The 15934-nt window shown below is 46.3% G+C and overlaps 2 protein-coding genes across 6 annotated transcripts in view; one reads left to right on the forward strand and one right to left on the reverse strand.

Annotated features, from left to right (window-relative positions):
• Window positions 1–15934, forward strand: part of LOC148405493 (uncharacterized) — a 32851-nt gene that overhangs the window by 15045 nt on the left and 1872 nt on the right. The window contains exons 3-12 of one of the 5 annotated variants that reach the window (XM_088406594.1): window positions 13044–13068; window positions 13166–13278; window positions 13360–13437; window positions 14263–14320; window positions 14385–14483; window positions 14569–14626; window positions 14702–14778; window positions 14944–15376; window positions 15481–15657; window positions 15733–15934. The exon at window positions 15733–15934 is cut by the window's right edge and continues 5 nt beyond it. In XM_088406594.1, the coding sequence (XP_088262720.1) occupies window positions 13044–13068; window positions 13166–13278; window positions 13360–13437; window positions 14263–14320; window positions 14385–14390 (280 nt within the window). In that variant the 3' untranslated portion in view covers window positions 14391–14483; window positions 14569–14626; window positions 14702–14778; ... (1 more) ...; window positions 15481–15657; window positions 15733–15934. Of the gene's footprint in view, window positions 1–9792; window positions 10098–12181; window positions 12972–13043; window positions 13279–13359; window positions 14484–14568; window positions 14627–14701; window positions 14779–14943; window positions 15377–15480; window positions 15658–15732 lie in introns of those variants that run through there. The other 4 variants (XR_015864223.1, XR_015864222.1, XR_015864220.1 and 1 more) reach the window with 4 other exon arrangements.
• LOC148405495 (prosaposin receptor GPR37-like) lies at window positions 467–9709 on the reverse strand. Its single transcript, XM_088406791.1, has 2 exons — window positions 8356–9709; window positions 467–4233 (listed from the first exon to the last, which is right to left on the reverse strand). Exons 1-2 carry the CDS (start codon window positions 9313–9315, stop codon window positions 3418–3420), a joined length of 1776 nt encoding a protein of 591 aa, XP_088262917.1. The 5' UTR covers window positions 9316–9709; the 3' UTR covers window positions 467–3417.

The raw sequence follows: 15934 nt of genomic DNA on the forward strand, positions 1-15934 counted from the left end.
CCACATGAGCAAACCCCGCAGTACTAGTAGTTTGTCACATGGTGTAATGGTACATGTTGGTATCATTACATATAGGCTATTCCATGTCTGTTTCGACAACATGTACATATATTGGTAGACATGGACATTTTCTGTTGGAATTGTCATGTCTCCTGCAGCTGTAATGAATCACCGGCAGATGTCTTAATGACCTAATCATAGACACGGCAACCTAATCACAGGATGGGACTGCATGGGGTCTGTCGCCATGTTCCTGCGAATGAAGATAGAAGTGATTGCGTCGACTGATAGTGTATGAACTTCCATCTACGTCCCCCCACCATCAGAAACTGATTGTGCTATATAATCTTCCCTAACCTTTTAGGGCAGCGAGTGGTTTTATTTGTTGTACTTTTTATAAGGAGTGCTTTGGCGCTTTTGGATGAAAACAGCAGCACTCTCATGGGTAGTGATCAGAGGAAACAAAGAGATTTTAGAGTTTTAATGTGCATTATTCCATTCTTTGATAGACAAAGGGACAGTTTTCGGCTATATAAAAAGCTATTTAGAAACAAGTGAGCGGGGTTGAAGACAACAGTGCATGTGCTTACATTGGCAGCCACCAATTATGGACAGAGGACACTCACACACTTGAGAATACATACCGTAGGCCACAAGAAGCACCTCATCAACAGATCGAAACACACAAAACTACACACCGAACCACTTAGAATCCCCCTCGTATAATGTTGCGGAAAAAATTCCGAGGTCAGTTTGACTCGTGTGACAAAATCCAGGCTTGAATGAAAATAATGAGCTGGGATTTTTGCGCAAGCTTGCACATAGCACCATGGTAATTAATGGCACTGTCAGGTCAACCTTTGGGATCGTCGACGTGAGAGCCAAACTGACCTCGCGGGTGAGGGTGAGTGCAATAAACCGCCGCGACCACAAGACACATAGGAAGGTGTTTGGCAGTGCAGAATTGAACTGATTGTGATACACGTAGTGCCAAAACATTGCACCTGGGCTAAGACTATGATAAGGCCTGTCTTTATTTATTTTGGTCAATCGAAGAAGAAAACATGAGAGTCATCCCCATGAAGTAATCACTTCTTTGCATTAAGGAGGAAAAAAAAAATAACATTTACTAGTATGACCTCTGTGGGATACTTTAAGCATCTTGGATGACATATCCATAATCAATAAGGTTCTTGCTCTGACATGGAGCGATAATTCCCCCAGGTGCGAAAAAGTGCTGACAGTGGAAAAAATAGTTGCTTCCTCCTACATCTTTGGTGAGAAATACTGTACTTGAAAATCAATAGAGAGTTTGTTCGTCAACCAACAATAAGGGCTAAAAGTTTGAAGAGTAAATTCAGGATATCTGTTGAGCATCGATCAGAAGCAAAAGCTTGATTGTGCGTCTTTATGGGGATGACTTTTGATGTATGAATGTAAACTTTTGGAAGTGCGGAACTGACATTGTAAAGTTCACGTCTGACTGGGAACCTCGTTAGATTGGGTCACCAATCGTGCAGAATTTACCACTTGGCATTTGGTGTTTACTCCTCGTGGCAATTCCATACTTTCTGTAGTTGCCCCACAGTTGCCTTGATTGTAATGAGCGACGATGTTTTCAAAACGTTCTTGACCTTCTTCAAAGAATGATAATTAAAAAAAAAACATTTACCGTACAATATACACATTGATGCTTTTTACACGCTTGTGGTAGCACTTTACTCTCCAGCTCACGTTCCCCCATTTGAGAACCACTGCGCTAGCCGATCCGTTAATCCAACATCTTTTTTTTAAAACGCACTCGTTGCTAGTATAGTCCGCACTCACGCAAATAACCGCCGTTTTTCTTTGCTGTTTACAGCGCATTCATCATAAGAGCACCAAAGAGATTACAGTTTGTTTTGTTTGAAATATACACACAGCCCCCAAGTAATATGATAGGTAATATGATACAACGGTGTAGTGGGCAGTCTGTCTTGTCCATGCCAGTCCATCTGAAGAGCCCGTTGAGAACCGTTTCCACTTGTTTATGCTTCCCGGTAACGATCCAACAGTCGGAGCTGTGTTTAATGTCTGACAACTCATGATGTACAATTGCACAATCTTCCATATGCTCGTTGTAGATGAGACCTGTAGCAAATATTTCACAAATTTTGACACAACTCCTGTACAGGATTTCAACAAAACGTGCCAGCTAAAAACCACGACAGCCTCCTGTAGCAAGAGAAAACCGTAGAATCCGTGTGAATCGAGTCCTGTAGTACTGTCAGGCAGTGTCGACCGACCGGGTGCGGTACATAGAAACATTTCATCTTGGAGAATTGTTTTAGGGAGAACGACATTTTTCTTGTACAAAGAGTTTTTTGTAAACTAAAACGAGCCACGTTTTGGGGCACCACATGGAATTGAGCACGTGGCGGCAGAGATTCCGGTTGTGTGACTTTGCGTTGTTAATATACACTAAAATGCAGCGGAGCTCCGCCAAGGCAAAACAAAAACACACATTAGAACTTATAAACAAATGTTTTGTGAGTTATTTCAACTCCCCAAAAATATTGCAAGCGTAAATATCGAGCTAATACGTACATCGTTTTGTTTGTTTGAGTTGGAAGCGTGTGCCGCCAAGAGGCGGGGCCTGGCCGGGCCACTCTCCTTTCCCACATGCACAAAGTAATTACACTGGTTCGGAGTTTGGTCGCTTCCTTCACGTTCGCATTGAAATGACATGAAATGGCAGTCGTTCATTCGGCGGCCAAAAGCAGGCCAAGTTTTTCAAATAGTACAAGATTGAATAATATAAATTCAAAAATGCAATGAAACAAACGGTCAAAAAAAACCATTTTTTTTCAAAGAGTAATGTAGTCATACATGCTGTGCTAACTAACTTAGCATCTTCAGCAACTCAGTCAGTCACCAACGTTGATGCACATCAGTAATCAACAAAATAAAGGCATACAACGTTCTGCAGAGTCCGCGTAACAATGATATATATATATATATATATATATATATATATATATATATATATATATATATATGTATAAATTCCTTCGCTATCCAACCAATTTCCTCATTTTGAAAAGAAGCATGTTGTTCCTGTCATAGCAAATCAAATCATTTGCAGTATGTCCAGAAACGTTCGGAAAATCTTTTGTACCCCCCTCTGAAGGGCCGTCACGAACCCCATTTGAGAAATGCAACTACGCACACGCGCTGTTGCATTTGCGCGTCCAGCTGCGGTCGTCCAATCGACACACGGTCACTCTGGCGTTTGCGTCGTCCCCGTGCTCCTTATGAGGGTTTTCATGAGTATTTGCGTGAAGGCGGATGGGGGCAGCGGACGCCGATCCTCGATAAATGGGGGGGAACGCCTTTCAAAGCCCGAACCGGGTGGGCTAAGGCGACCGGACGTCGGGCTCAGCAGTGAGACCCGGCCGGCGTGTAGTTGCTGAGCTCCCGGCGAATGGTGCTGAACGGCGACAGCTCCAGCTCGGTGGTGCACTCGTGCTCGTTGTCGTCGCTGGCCGCGGTGGAGGAGGGCGCGCGGCTGCAGCAGCAGCAGCAGCAGCAGTCCAGAAAGGCCCGGCCCAGGGGCCGGCACAGCAGCAGCAGCAGCACGGGCGTGACCGCCGCCCGGCAGAACAGCAGCAGCTGCGAGAGGAGATGGAGCACCGACATGGTGTTCTCGGGGACGCCGGCCGCCATGTACACCGACACGATGTTGCAGATGTTCTCGGGCACCACGCAGGCGCCGTAGACGATGGCCAGCGCCACCACCGTGCAGTTCATCTGGCTCTCCAATCGGATCTGCTTCTTGTTGCCGCGCACGCTGGCCTGCTCGGCGCGGCGGATTTTCCGCGCCGTCACCAGCGAGCACCCGATGGTGAAGAGGGTGGGCAGGCAGAAGTAGCAGCCGAAGCACCACCACAGCCGGGCGCCCTCGTACGTCAAACCCAGCACGTAGAGCGTGTCGGGGAGGGCCGCGGAGATCCGGATGACGCAGCGCTCCGCCGGCGGCTCGTCCAGGATTTCCGCGTCTTCCGCCACCAGTTGCCGGATGAGCAGCTCGGGCAGCGCCAGCAGGAGCGCCCCGATCCAGATGACAGCCAGCTTGGCGGTGGTGGAAGTGCAGTTTTCGATCATCTCGTAGTACATCTGCACGTTGGTGGCCGCGCGGAAGCGGTCGATGCACAGCGCGCACAGGGTGAAGGTCGTCACGCCCAGGGAGGCCACCTGAAAGGCACACGCAATGCTTGAGCTTCAACATCGCATTCAAGCTAGCCGCTATCCCTTCTCAAACTCGGCCGCTTTAATCGGCGTTTCAGAGGGTTTCTCGACGTTGCAGCAAATCCGGCCCTTATTCTTTACGCTGGTAAGGGGTGCTTTCTCCAGAAGGAGAAAACGAAGCGCCAATCTGTCAACCGGCGCCGATGTGACGCTTTCCGAACCTGTCGTCACACCGTTCCTCATTGGGAAGGCGATAACAACCAACAGACGCGTTTATCTCCGAAAGACAATGTATTTCCTTGCAGCGCAAACAGGTGCTAAACAAAGACGGTGAAGATGTCTGACACGCCGCAGGAGGCCGCAAGCTGCCGTTGAAGCTCACGAGGACGATTGTTCCTCATGCAAAACATCTGTGGGATCAACTGCCGGAGAACCATCTCACGAAGTGGCCTGCGGCACCAACACACCTCCCTCATTCATAACATCCCATCTCCTCATCCCATCTCTGGCTTTTCTCCCGATGACTTTTACTTCCTGAAGCTCTTGTTCCACATTCAACATCCAGCCCCCGGCAGTCCCTTTCCGTCATATGGAATTGAATTATGAAAGCCAGCATCCCAGATGGCCCCGCTGAGCCTCGGCAAACTCCCCGGACAGGCAAGGAGGTGCTCGTGTCCCGGAAAACTCCATCGCAAATGGATGGAAATCACTACAAGACACTGCTTCATCTTCCAATTGATTTCATTTGAAAAAGAACAAACTCCCACTTGGGCGGTGCTAAGTGAAGGCATTGCAGGTTTTCAGCAAGTATCGTTCTAACCTCGATTCATTTTCCTTTTTGTAATCCAGCAACATGATGCGCGGCATGCATTGGAGCAGTTTCTCCCTTCACGGCACCTTCGTCGCCACATGTGGCAGCTTACGTTGAATATTTCATGACTGGACGAGTGTCTTTTCAACAAGGCAGCTTTGATCAGAGCATTGGGGCGGAGCGCGAGGGCGCCACAAACAAGCTTTGTTGTCCAAGAGAAAAGAGGAGTCCAAAAGTCAGGCCTGGTGGCGTGACAAAGCCGTGCCAGGGGGTGGGATTTCATGCAGATGGCGCAGAACAATACCGATGGAAAGAAAGGGGATAAGACAGAATTTCACCCAATGTGTGGCACAGAAAGAAATGAGCTGTAACGAGCGATTAACTTGACCGATGTCTTCTTCTTGGCCAGCTCGGGCCACATCGGAAGATGTGGAAAGGGCTTGGTTGTACATCCCTAATTGATTACTTTTTCATTTTGCTTCATGTATCATTTTTGTGGTGAGGTGGCTAATATTAGATATCCATTTCTCAGCCTGTCCGCACAAAAAGAGGGCAAGGGACCCGTCACGTTCCGAATTCCCAGAATTCTGTCTTGTGTAGCCGCAACATGCTTTTTCATGTCACGGTCATCGATAGGAGCAGCAGGCCACGCAGACGGGCGGTGTCCCTCGGTTCATTTATTTCATTAGAGCTCATTAACTTCCCGATCAAAGGTCCGGTCCGACGGTGCCACCGAGACCGCACCTTATTAATCGGCTCCTAACGAGCGCCGCTGGCGCCCGCCGGGTCATGTGACTGCTGAGAGAGTTATTAGCTGATGAATGGGGGTCATGTGCACGCACAACACACTTAAGCGCATCTGTGCATCGAGTCAACCGTCATCCATCTGACCTTCAGGGTGTGTCCGGCAACAAAATTCTTCCAATGGAGCAAAATGACATTTGAATTGATTTATCATCGCCCTCGTTCAGTATTTTGACCATTTTGGGGTCATTCGCTTCCATTTTTAGCCAAGGGAAAGCACAGTCCCGGCGTGACCCTGCCATGTTCTTCCGGGCGAAATTTCAGCTCCCTGGTGTCTTCTTTCAACGCTTTCCCTTTGATGCGATTGCCTTTGAAGTCAGTCTCAAAGGATCGGACGGAATCCGGCAAAATAGCGGCGACGGCGCGTCGCATAGCGAACGCTTCCTCGCTCTACTTAGTGTGCGCGCGACCCAGAGAGCGCTTGTTCCCCTGAGGCTTTTGTCTAATCACAGAGAGCTGATGCAGGGAGAATAGCTGTGCGGGGGAAGGCCATCGCACCCATCTGCCGGATAAGCATGCCCCACTACATAACTAGCTGAGGTCCGTCGTAGCAACACGGCACTATTCAATGATATTCAACGCATTCGTCGGCCGGCCCGTCATTACGCTGCGCGTCTCAGGAAGCCTCATGAAAAATCAGTTTACCGTATGTTTGTTGACATATTGATTCCATAGTAAGACTGTCAAGGAGCTAAACGCTCACACTGGATTTCACGCGCCTTGAGGGACTTGTTCGGTGATGATAAGAGACAATTAGCACAAAGCCAGATGGGAAGAAATGTGTCTGCGTGGAGGGGTGGGGGATGGGAGTGGGTGGGGGGCTTTCGCTAGTTATCCAGAGGGAACAGTCTCCCATTATAGCTTCAAAAATAATGCCTGACCATGTGTGACATCACTGTGGAAGGAAATAAGACACGGGCTGTTTACTTCAATTACAATCTTGTAAAGCGTCGTGGTGTTGAATGCCGACTGTTAGTAGGGAATGCTTCAAAATTAGACAATCGTATCGTTCTCTTTGGCGAATTTAGTCAATTTAGGCTTGAAGTGGCGGAGAAAAATCCTCGTCGCCTCCGGCTATCGTGGACACATCGGGGGCTCCTCCAAAACAACGGGATCGCAATAGCTTTCTGTTAGCGTTGACATCATTTCAGGATGACCTCTCACACGCACAACTGATTTTTTTTTCGACTCATACACTATAGAAAGGCTCTAAATGGATTAATTTCATGCTTGATATCTTCACTCATATACTCCACTAAACTCAAGTACTGTGTGTGCGATTGTTGCGATGCTTTCAGTCGTTTATTTCAGCGGTTCTCAAATTGTGGCTGCAATTTGGAACTATGCGAATCATTTGACGATATAAGATGCGACGTAGACGTGACGAAGAGCAAAAATAACTGGAAAATGAACAAAATTGCTGAAATGTGTTATAGTGAGCGCTTTGCAAAATGGACTGTTTGAAGTTTTTTTTGTTTCTCACCCAAAAATTTCAATACAGAGCCACTGGCGTTCATTTGTGCAGCGCAAACAAATCCCCAACTGTCCTAAGCGTTTGAGAGCATTTCATGTATGCCAGTCCCCAACGGCCTCTCATACAAACGTAGTGCTCCGCGCGCGGCCGTGTGACACCGGCACGACAATGCTGCTTATCTGAAATAACGCTGACTGGCTGCATCCCAAATCTCTGCTGCGCCTATCGCCGATAAAACCAGGTTGGCACAAGGCATCGTTATCCGTAACAGGTCGCGCAGATACCGACATTCCCCTGTAGTGAATTTGGTGACCAATGTAGTCAGTGTTTTGAGAGGTTTGCGTTTGCCTCCGATATGGTGAAATTTCTCATCGATGGCTTTCTTCTCGCTTTACATTTGGGGTCTACGGGTCCACCTGTTGCGTTGTCCCCAACCCTGCGACAGCCAGCAAACGCGCTTTACGACCGCGAGCGAGCACGCTCGTTCATATCCCGGGTTCTTCTGACGGCTTTATGGGTTGACCATAATTTCACAAGGAAATGCTCAAAACGTCCGATTTCCATCCCGAGGCAGTTTTTGACAAGGAGCCTTCCGACGAGAGGAAACGCCCGCTCCGAGTACAAAAGGGAACGGTGGCCTATCAGGTGACGCTGACGCTATCGCGAGGGGCGCACAAAGGGGAAGGAAGGTGTAAACAACCCGTCATTCAAATGCCAAATGACAGATGAAGGTGAGGGCGTCTTACACTGACGGTGTTTTGTTTGAAAGGCCGTCCGGTGGCGTGCTCCCAAACCAGGTATAAAAGCGTGACCGGCCTAAAGTGAAAGACACAATCATGCGCTTTTTTGAGGGGAGGGGCGTAGTCTGTACTTTCTTAACCTCAGGTGAGGTTTCTCACCTGACCGACGTTTGCGGCATCTATATGGAGTTCTTTGTGTTTGTGGGCCGGCATCTTAATCAAGTCTTTATGCGTTTTTGTGGCCGCTTCCCTCAAAGGTAGAAAAACAAAGACCTTTTTTTTTTTTTTTCGCACATTACCTCCATATACGGGACCACTCGGCAGGTGACCTCCCCCAGCAGCCAGGACTCGGTCAACTCATGGAAGACCACCATGGGCAAGCAGAAGAAGATGAGCGCAAAATCCCACACGGCCAGGTTGGCCAGCAGCGAGTTGGAGATGCTCTTCATGTAGTAGTTCTGGCACACGATGCACAAGATGGCGACGTTGCCGGCGATACCCACCAGGAAGATCACCCCAGAGACGCAGGTGATGGCGTAAGCGCCGTACGTCTCGCCGGTCACCGGGTAGAAGGGGTTCTTGATCTCGTGCCCCGAGTCCTGCGAGCCCGGCGGCGTGATGGGCGTAGCGTCCCAGGGGTTCTCCTCCCGGAAAGTGAAGAGCTCGGGCCTCCTGGTGAAGAGTTCAAAGGGCGCGTCGGTGGCTGTGAGGGCCGCCGGTTTGGGGAGGGCTTCCCGAGGCGGCGAGCCGGCCCCCGAGCCTTTGTTCGGGCGGGTTCTCCCCCGCTTCCGAGCTCTCTCCTCTTTGCCCTCGCCCCTCCTGTGTCCGTCCCCCTTGGCGGGCCCCCCTCCTCCCATCCAAGAGGGCTTAGGCGCATTGTGGCGTCCGCCCGCCGCCGCCGCCGCGCCAGCAGCGCTCAGCCCACCGTTCGCCGCGATCCTCTTCCCCCGGCGGCGCGTCGGATCCTCCTCGGATGTCAGCGTCCTATTCCAGCCGCGCTTGTTGTGCGCAAAGCGCCTCGCTTCCCGTTTCCACGGATGCGTGGAGTTGACGCTCCCTCGGACGATGGCCGGCAGCTCCTCCGGGGACTCACCCGCGGCGCCGTCTCCGGCTTTGTCCCCGGGTGACCCGCCGGAGGTCCCGGCGGGGCGCGGGCTCCCGTCCTCTTTGACGTGCCCGTTGTTTCTGGCGGACAGGCACACGCGTCCGTTGGCGAGGAACAACACGAATAAGAGGAGAGGATCTGAGAGGATCTGCATGGTGCAGGGGGGGCTGCAGAGTTGGAATTCCACAAAGTGCGCCTTCTTGTGCTCCGCCGCGCTTCCATTCAGTCAACGGCCATGTCGGAAAGGGCGCAGAAGGATCGCCGTCCGGGTCCAGAAACGGACTAGCAAACGGCTGCGTTCATCACCTGTGGGTTGGACATCTAAATGCGCGGCTGTGCTGCGGCTGTATTCTACGCCGGCGTGGGGCCGGCTGCGCCTCGTGGCAAGATGCAAAGGGGAACGGCCAGAACGTCTTGCATATCCGTGGAAGGAATAAGGCACTGGAGATCCGAAATCCGCCGTTATGGCCCCTGTGCGAGTTGAGTAGTGGGCTGGAGCAGCGTCAATGCGGCGTGGAGCCGCCTGAAGCTCACTGATGCACGCAGTGGAGAGCGAGAGAGAGCGAGAGGGAGGAGGAGGAGGAGGAGGAGGAGGAGGAGGAGGAGGAGGAGGAGGAGGGCTTCTGTTCTTCTCTCCTTGCTATCGCAGCGTGCGCCGCAAAGAAAATGGACTCCCCTGGCGGCTAACCCCGATCTGTCACTCTTTATCTATCACTGGAGCATCCACAAGCGCCCGCGGCTGCGAACCCCCATCCCCCTTTTTCTGCCCTTGCCTCAGGCGGACATGGCAGCCACACCCGCCTAAATAGATGCAAAAAAAAGTCAGTTTCCCCCCATCACGCACAGGAGGCGCTGTGACAGCTGTAAAGTGAGGGAATTTGACCTCCCAGGGGCAACATTAGGGACACCTGAGCAACCTAATACCAGACTCAAAAGGTCTTGCCTTTTTTGATGGTTTTGTTTTTCTTTTTATAAGCAATAGAATTATACTCAAACACATCTGCTAGCGTAAAGCTAACAAGCAGTTTAAAACTATACCCATACGTATTCATCGAGGTCGGTATGAGCGGTTGCTTGGTCAATAATTCAAAATGGTTTGAGGACTATATCTCGTGCGCCCACAAACTCCACTATGTCGAAAATGCCATTAAAAATCATCAACATCAAGCTCCGGGTGCAGATGAAAGAGCAGAGGCTTTCTCACGCATGTGCTCGTGCATAAAACCACGCAAAGGCTGAATGCACACACACCTCTAGTCGCGCTGTGAGGGCAGCAACATGAGGGGTTAAGATTCATGACATCTAATTTATGTCACCTCATGAAGCTTTCGTTTCTAAACTCATCAGGACACACGTCATCCTTTTGGCAGCATGTCTTCACCAAATCTGTCCATAGCTCATCGTAGCCATAGAGGCCTTCCCTTTTATTTGTGGATGCTGTCATCTGCTGGTTTGATTATGTAATTAACCACTGACCAGAACTGCTGCTGCGTGTTCTCAATTTGGGGTTTTATAAATTGTGGCGCTAGACTGGGGGGTCAAATTCCGCAAAGGTGTTGATATTGTTAATTACCGTAGAATTGTGACCTCAAATTCATCATACCAGTTGGAAGAATTTTATTTTCATTTTTAAGATTTTTTTTCCAACTTGAAGTGTGTCTGTAATTTAAACAAAGTCCACACTTCTCGGCATTTTCTTTTGGAAAATTATGACCTCTTATCGGCCTTTCAATTGGTTTCAATGTTTTAGTCTGCCCTCTTGTGGTCATAATGGACATCATAGGGGACTCCTTTATAAACTAGTTATCTCGTACGCAGGTGGTTTACGACTTCATTCCACCACCTAGAAATTATTTTTAGTTTTTTTTAGGCTATCCACCGTGGACTTTTCCTGGCAAGAATTTGCATGAATATTCCGAGGCCTCTTGATTGCAACTATTATTTGCTTACTTGCCGTACTGTTAAAGTTAGACCATTTTTAAAGTACGCTTGATCTATAAATCCTCTGTTTAAAATTTTCGATTATGCTGTGCATCATGGCAAAATACACTAGAACTGAAGAAAATGAACTTTAATGTTAAGATTTATTGAATTTAGTCATTTTACACAACTTCCCGTCAATATTCTCATTTTGTCCGTGTGGAAACACTGTACAATGTATATATATTTATATATATTATATATATATATATATATATATATATATATATATATATATATATATATATATGTATATATTATATATGTATATATATATATATATATATATATATATAAGTATTGTTTCCTCTTAATACGTAGGGGACAAATTAAATCTATCTTGTCTTGTTAATATTCACATTTTGTATTAATCTGTGCGTCGTTGCAAAATGAACTACGACTGAAGAAGACAACGCAATTATTAAAATTAAAGTAATTGCTCTTCGTCAGCAATTTCCGGTGCATTTTCTAATCCCATCTGTGCAGAAACATTTACATACGTAAATACAAAGTATTGTTTCCTCTTAATACATAGGGGACAAATTAAATCTATCTTGTCTTGTTAATATTCACATTTTGTATTAATCTGCGCATCTTTGCAAAATGAACTACGACTGAAGAGGACAAAGAACGTTAATGTTAAATTAATCGATTTACTCTTCGTCAGCAACTTCCGGTGCACTTTCTAAACCCGTCTGTGCGGAAACTTTATATTTACATACATATTTACATATATATTATATATATATATTATATATATATATATATATATATATATATATATATATATATATATATATATATGTATGTATATATATATATATATATATATATATATATATATATATATATATATATATATATATGTATATATATGTATATATATATATATATATATATGTATATATTATATATGTATATATATATATATATATATATATATATATATATATATATATGTATATATATATATATATATATACATATATATATAAGAACAATAAGAACGAGTTTCCTTCTTATGAGCACGAAAACGGCCATCAATTGGTTTCAAAGTAAAGGTCTGCCCTCTTGTGGCGATAATGCTACACCGCAGGCAACTAACTTTATTTAGTAAAAAAATATTTAAACTTTATTTAGTATAAATTGATACCGCGACTGCATTATACCGGTTTTAATTGTTTTTATTGATTTATATGGTGTACAACGTGAGGTTTGCCTATTATTTGGCTTAAGTCGATGCTTTTCCTGACTTTTTTTTTAACACGAAAACTCAATTTGCCGTTCAATTGGTTTCATTATAATGGTCTATCATTTGGTCTGCAAATTTTTAAATTTTGACCAGAGCTTCAAGTTAGAAGTGTTTTATATGGCAAATTATATGTTAAGGTAAAACAAATAATAAAGTTTTGACGTGGGCCGAATGATCAATAATTTTACCATCGACTTCATTCGATACTAATCCCCAATTCTGCGCATCGTTCTAGATTTAAGTCAGCGAATCTTCCACGTGAGACTCGCATAAAAGAACCCTTATAGTGTACTTTTCCATCTATTTTTAAACATCGTTATTCAAAAGGAAAAACATGCGCAATAAAAAAGCATTTTAAAGAAGAAAAAAAAATAAACAAGCATCGGCGGTCAGAACGATTTTTGGCCACAAGGTAGCGGTAGACGCCTCCGGAAGCGGAAGTTGGCTTTGGCGCGAAATAAGTATCCAAACCAGAAAGTGAGCTGATTTGAATTGCTGGCTTGCTTGTGAAGTGGCGTTCCGCAGGTGTTCTAATTACGTTCCTCAGGTTCGTTTTCTCAGTCAAGCACGCACGCACGGTTGGTTGGAAAATGTTTGTAATTTTTAAAATGTTTTCTCCTCTAATAACTCTGTTTTGTGGCTTGTTGCAGGTTTTCGACACAGCATCGAAGGAAGGTTTGTGCAATCGGATAGATAGGACACATCAGGGAATGAATGAATATTGTGGTTGTTGCATTGATTTCCGTATTGCTTTATGTTGCTTTTGAGGCAGATTCGTCTAAAATCTGAAATCCGAGTTTTTCACGCTCTAATGTGCAAAGAAGTATCAAACAAGCAAGTGGACGGCTGTGGTCACATGCGGAAAAAATGGCGGCGGGTCGCATGGTAAGCAGAACGCAAATGTTTGTTAACGTTGTTTTCCGTCTAGTTTGTCGTTTCCTGCAAGAAATGTTTGTTTGTTTGCAGGATTTTCACAGCCGTCTTGGAAGGTTTGAGCACAACACGGCGCAAGTCTTCCGCGTTTTCGTCATTTGGATCACATTTGTATCCGTTTGTATTCAACCGTGTCGAAAATGTAGATTGCAATCTTTGTTTAGCTTTCAAATGGCTTTATGCTTCGGAATTGAATGGTTACGGATTGTATTGTTTGTTTCTATTGAACATTGTGTTGTGTGCCTTTTTTTAAAGGTTTTCATGTGCAACTTTGAATATTGTACTTGAGTCTTTTTGCTTGTTTGCTACGGGGGAACTTTGCATTCTTTGCACACACAAACAAATGAGGTTTTTGCACGGTCATCGAGTGGCGTTAGCGCGGTCCACCTAGGCGACCGACCGGCCTTTACTCAGTTAAGTGTGCACATATTTCTTTGCACTGCTTGTTCTTTCTCGCAAGTGTAAAATGAGGTTTTGCTGTTGCACGACCACGTTGGAAGGTTTGCGCACTTACCAATTTCTAAAATGTCTTGCATATGTTGTTTTTCCTTTTCTGTTTTTTTTTTTTTTGAATGGTGGCCACCATTTATTTTTTTTTTTTTAATCTTTGCTGACTAAACAGTCCCGATGGCTTTCAAATGGGAATTGAACTGTGTGGGCTTTTTGATGAAATATTTGATTCTGTTGAATATTGCAATGCATTTTATTTTAGGTTGAGTGCTTTATTCTGGTTTTTTTCATGTGCGTATCTGGTCTTAAAGATGGTTGCCATATAATTCAATACCAAACCTAATGATTTTGACTAACCCCTGTATTGCCTCATTTGCATCAAACCTCTGCTCCGTTTTCGGTCAAAATAGTCTCTTGCCACTCAGCGGCGCCTAAAATTTTGTGATCATTTTATCCCGTTGGACGTCGCCTATAATTTCTTCGCAGCAGGATCAATTTGTGCTACGCCGCCATTTTTGGAATGCAAAATGGACTTCAATTTGAGGTAAGTTGTCTAAAATAAAATGACTTGTTTCATGCTAATTGTTTTTGTTCTTTTTTTCCTGTAGAAATAAATGCCTTCCACATAATATCAGCAAGAACTTTGAATGTGGGCAACTTCTGTGGACCATTGAAGGATGCAGACTCTGTGATCATTTAAATAGCTTGTATGTGACATTTGTACTTTTTCTAAGCAATTTTGTTGCTTTTCCCAAATAACGCAAGCTCATTTGAATGTATGGGTTGCCCTAGGTCCCAAGAAGCCTTCATGTCAGATGCACAACCATCAATGGCACCGCATGCCGCTGAGGTAATCAAACACCTTATGATATGCATGGGATGGCTATGTATATTTGCTATGTATATTTATATATATTTTATATAGTTTTTTCTAGATGGAGTGAGTTGGAGGAAGGAGCCAATTGGGACGAGACACCTCAGCGAGCCGTCACCATTCTACAAGTATTAGTAGCTAGGAAATGCATTTGTCCTCACAAGTATATCGGAGTGTATGTTTACTCTGTCACGAATTCACTGGGTGCGCGTTAATTAAATGGCGGCTGTGTTTGTGCGATCTGCTCCGTTTGAGTTGCTTTCGGTGATGACTCGAGGTTTTGTGCGTTTCAGCGGGGAGAGAGACGAGAAGACGGGCGAGAGTCGGCACCAAAGTGGGCGCTCCAATCAAGTGAGGCTTCGTCCACCCGTCTGCGGCGCCACGTGAGCCCATGCGATTTTGCGTCGACGGGGTCGCGCAGGTCACAGGGAGGAAGCGCTTCCTGGAGCCTCGGCTTGTTTCCGCGTAACCCCTTGCAGAATTCTATCCTCTATAGCCTGCTGGTCCTGCAGAATTCCTGGTGTTTAGGTCCGGGGGTGCCGTCGACCTTTCGGTGGCCGACGCAAATGCGCTTTTTTTTTCTTTTTTTTTTTTGTAGCAGGGAGGCCAGCGGAGTGGCGGCGGGAGCAGAATGTACAGTAAATAAAATTGCTGTGCTTCTTAAGGTTAGGAGGAGCCAGATGAAAAGAGAAGCTGGATGAAGGCCACAAAACACGCGGCAATCCAGTAAGTTGCGCTTTGACACGCTCTTCATCGAAGCAAGGCGTTCCCTCAGTTATTGCGGGTTTCGTTGAAATTCATATCTTTTTGTTGCATTTTGTCTTTTGAAGGGACAACGGAAGCAGCCGGTCCACAGATGAAGACCGAAGCGGCCCAGAAACCGAGTATCGTCCGCCCGAGGTCTGTGCAAATCGGGCCGGCGTTTGATCTTTGTTTCGTCTCACTTTTTCCCAAGGTGGACTTGGCGCTGACGTCTCCATCCGCCGGGTCCACTTGAGCCACCAAAGGTCTTCGGCCGTCAGTCACGGCGTCACCTTCTTTCACTGTTCACATTCCACTTTTGTTTCTTCCGTGCGTCGCAGGAGCGGGAGGAGCCAGGAGATGACCGTACGAGCGAGACGGGGGCCCTCCAACAATATGCGGCGCTGCGACAGGATAAGAGGCCTAACTGTGTCCTAAGTACAAACGCGCCTTCAAATCATTCGCTGCCAAAAGTGAGTGTGCCTTGCGCTTGCTTGTTTTGCAGGCCGCAAGAAGAGCTGTGCCGAAATAAGACCGAATGGC

The sequence above is a fragment of the Hippichthys cyanospilos genome, chromosome 22, assembly GCF_059441005.1.
Source record: "Hippichthys cyanospilos isolate Australia breed blue-spotted pipefish chromosome 22, RoL_Hcya_1.0, whole genome shotgun sequence".
Classification (NCBI taxonomy): Eukaryota; Metazoa; Chordata; class Actinopteri; order Syngnathiformes; family Syngnathidae; genus Hippichthys; species Hippichthys cyanospilos.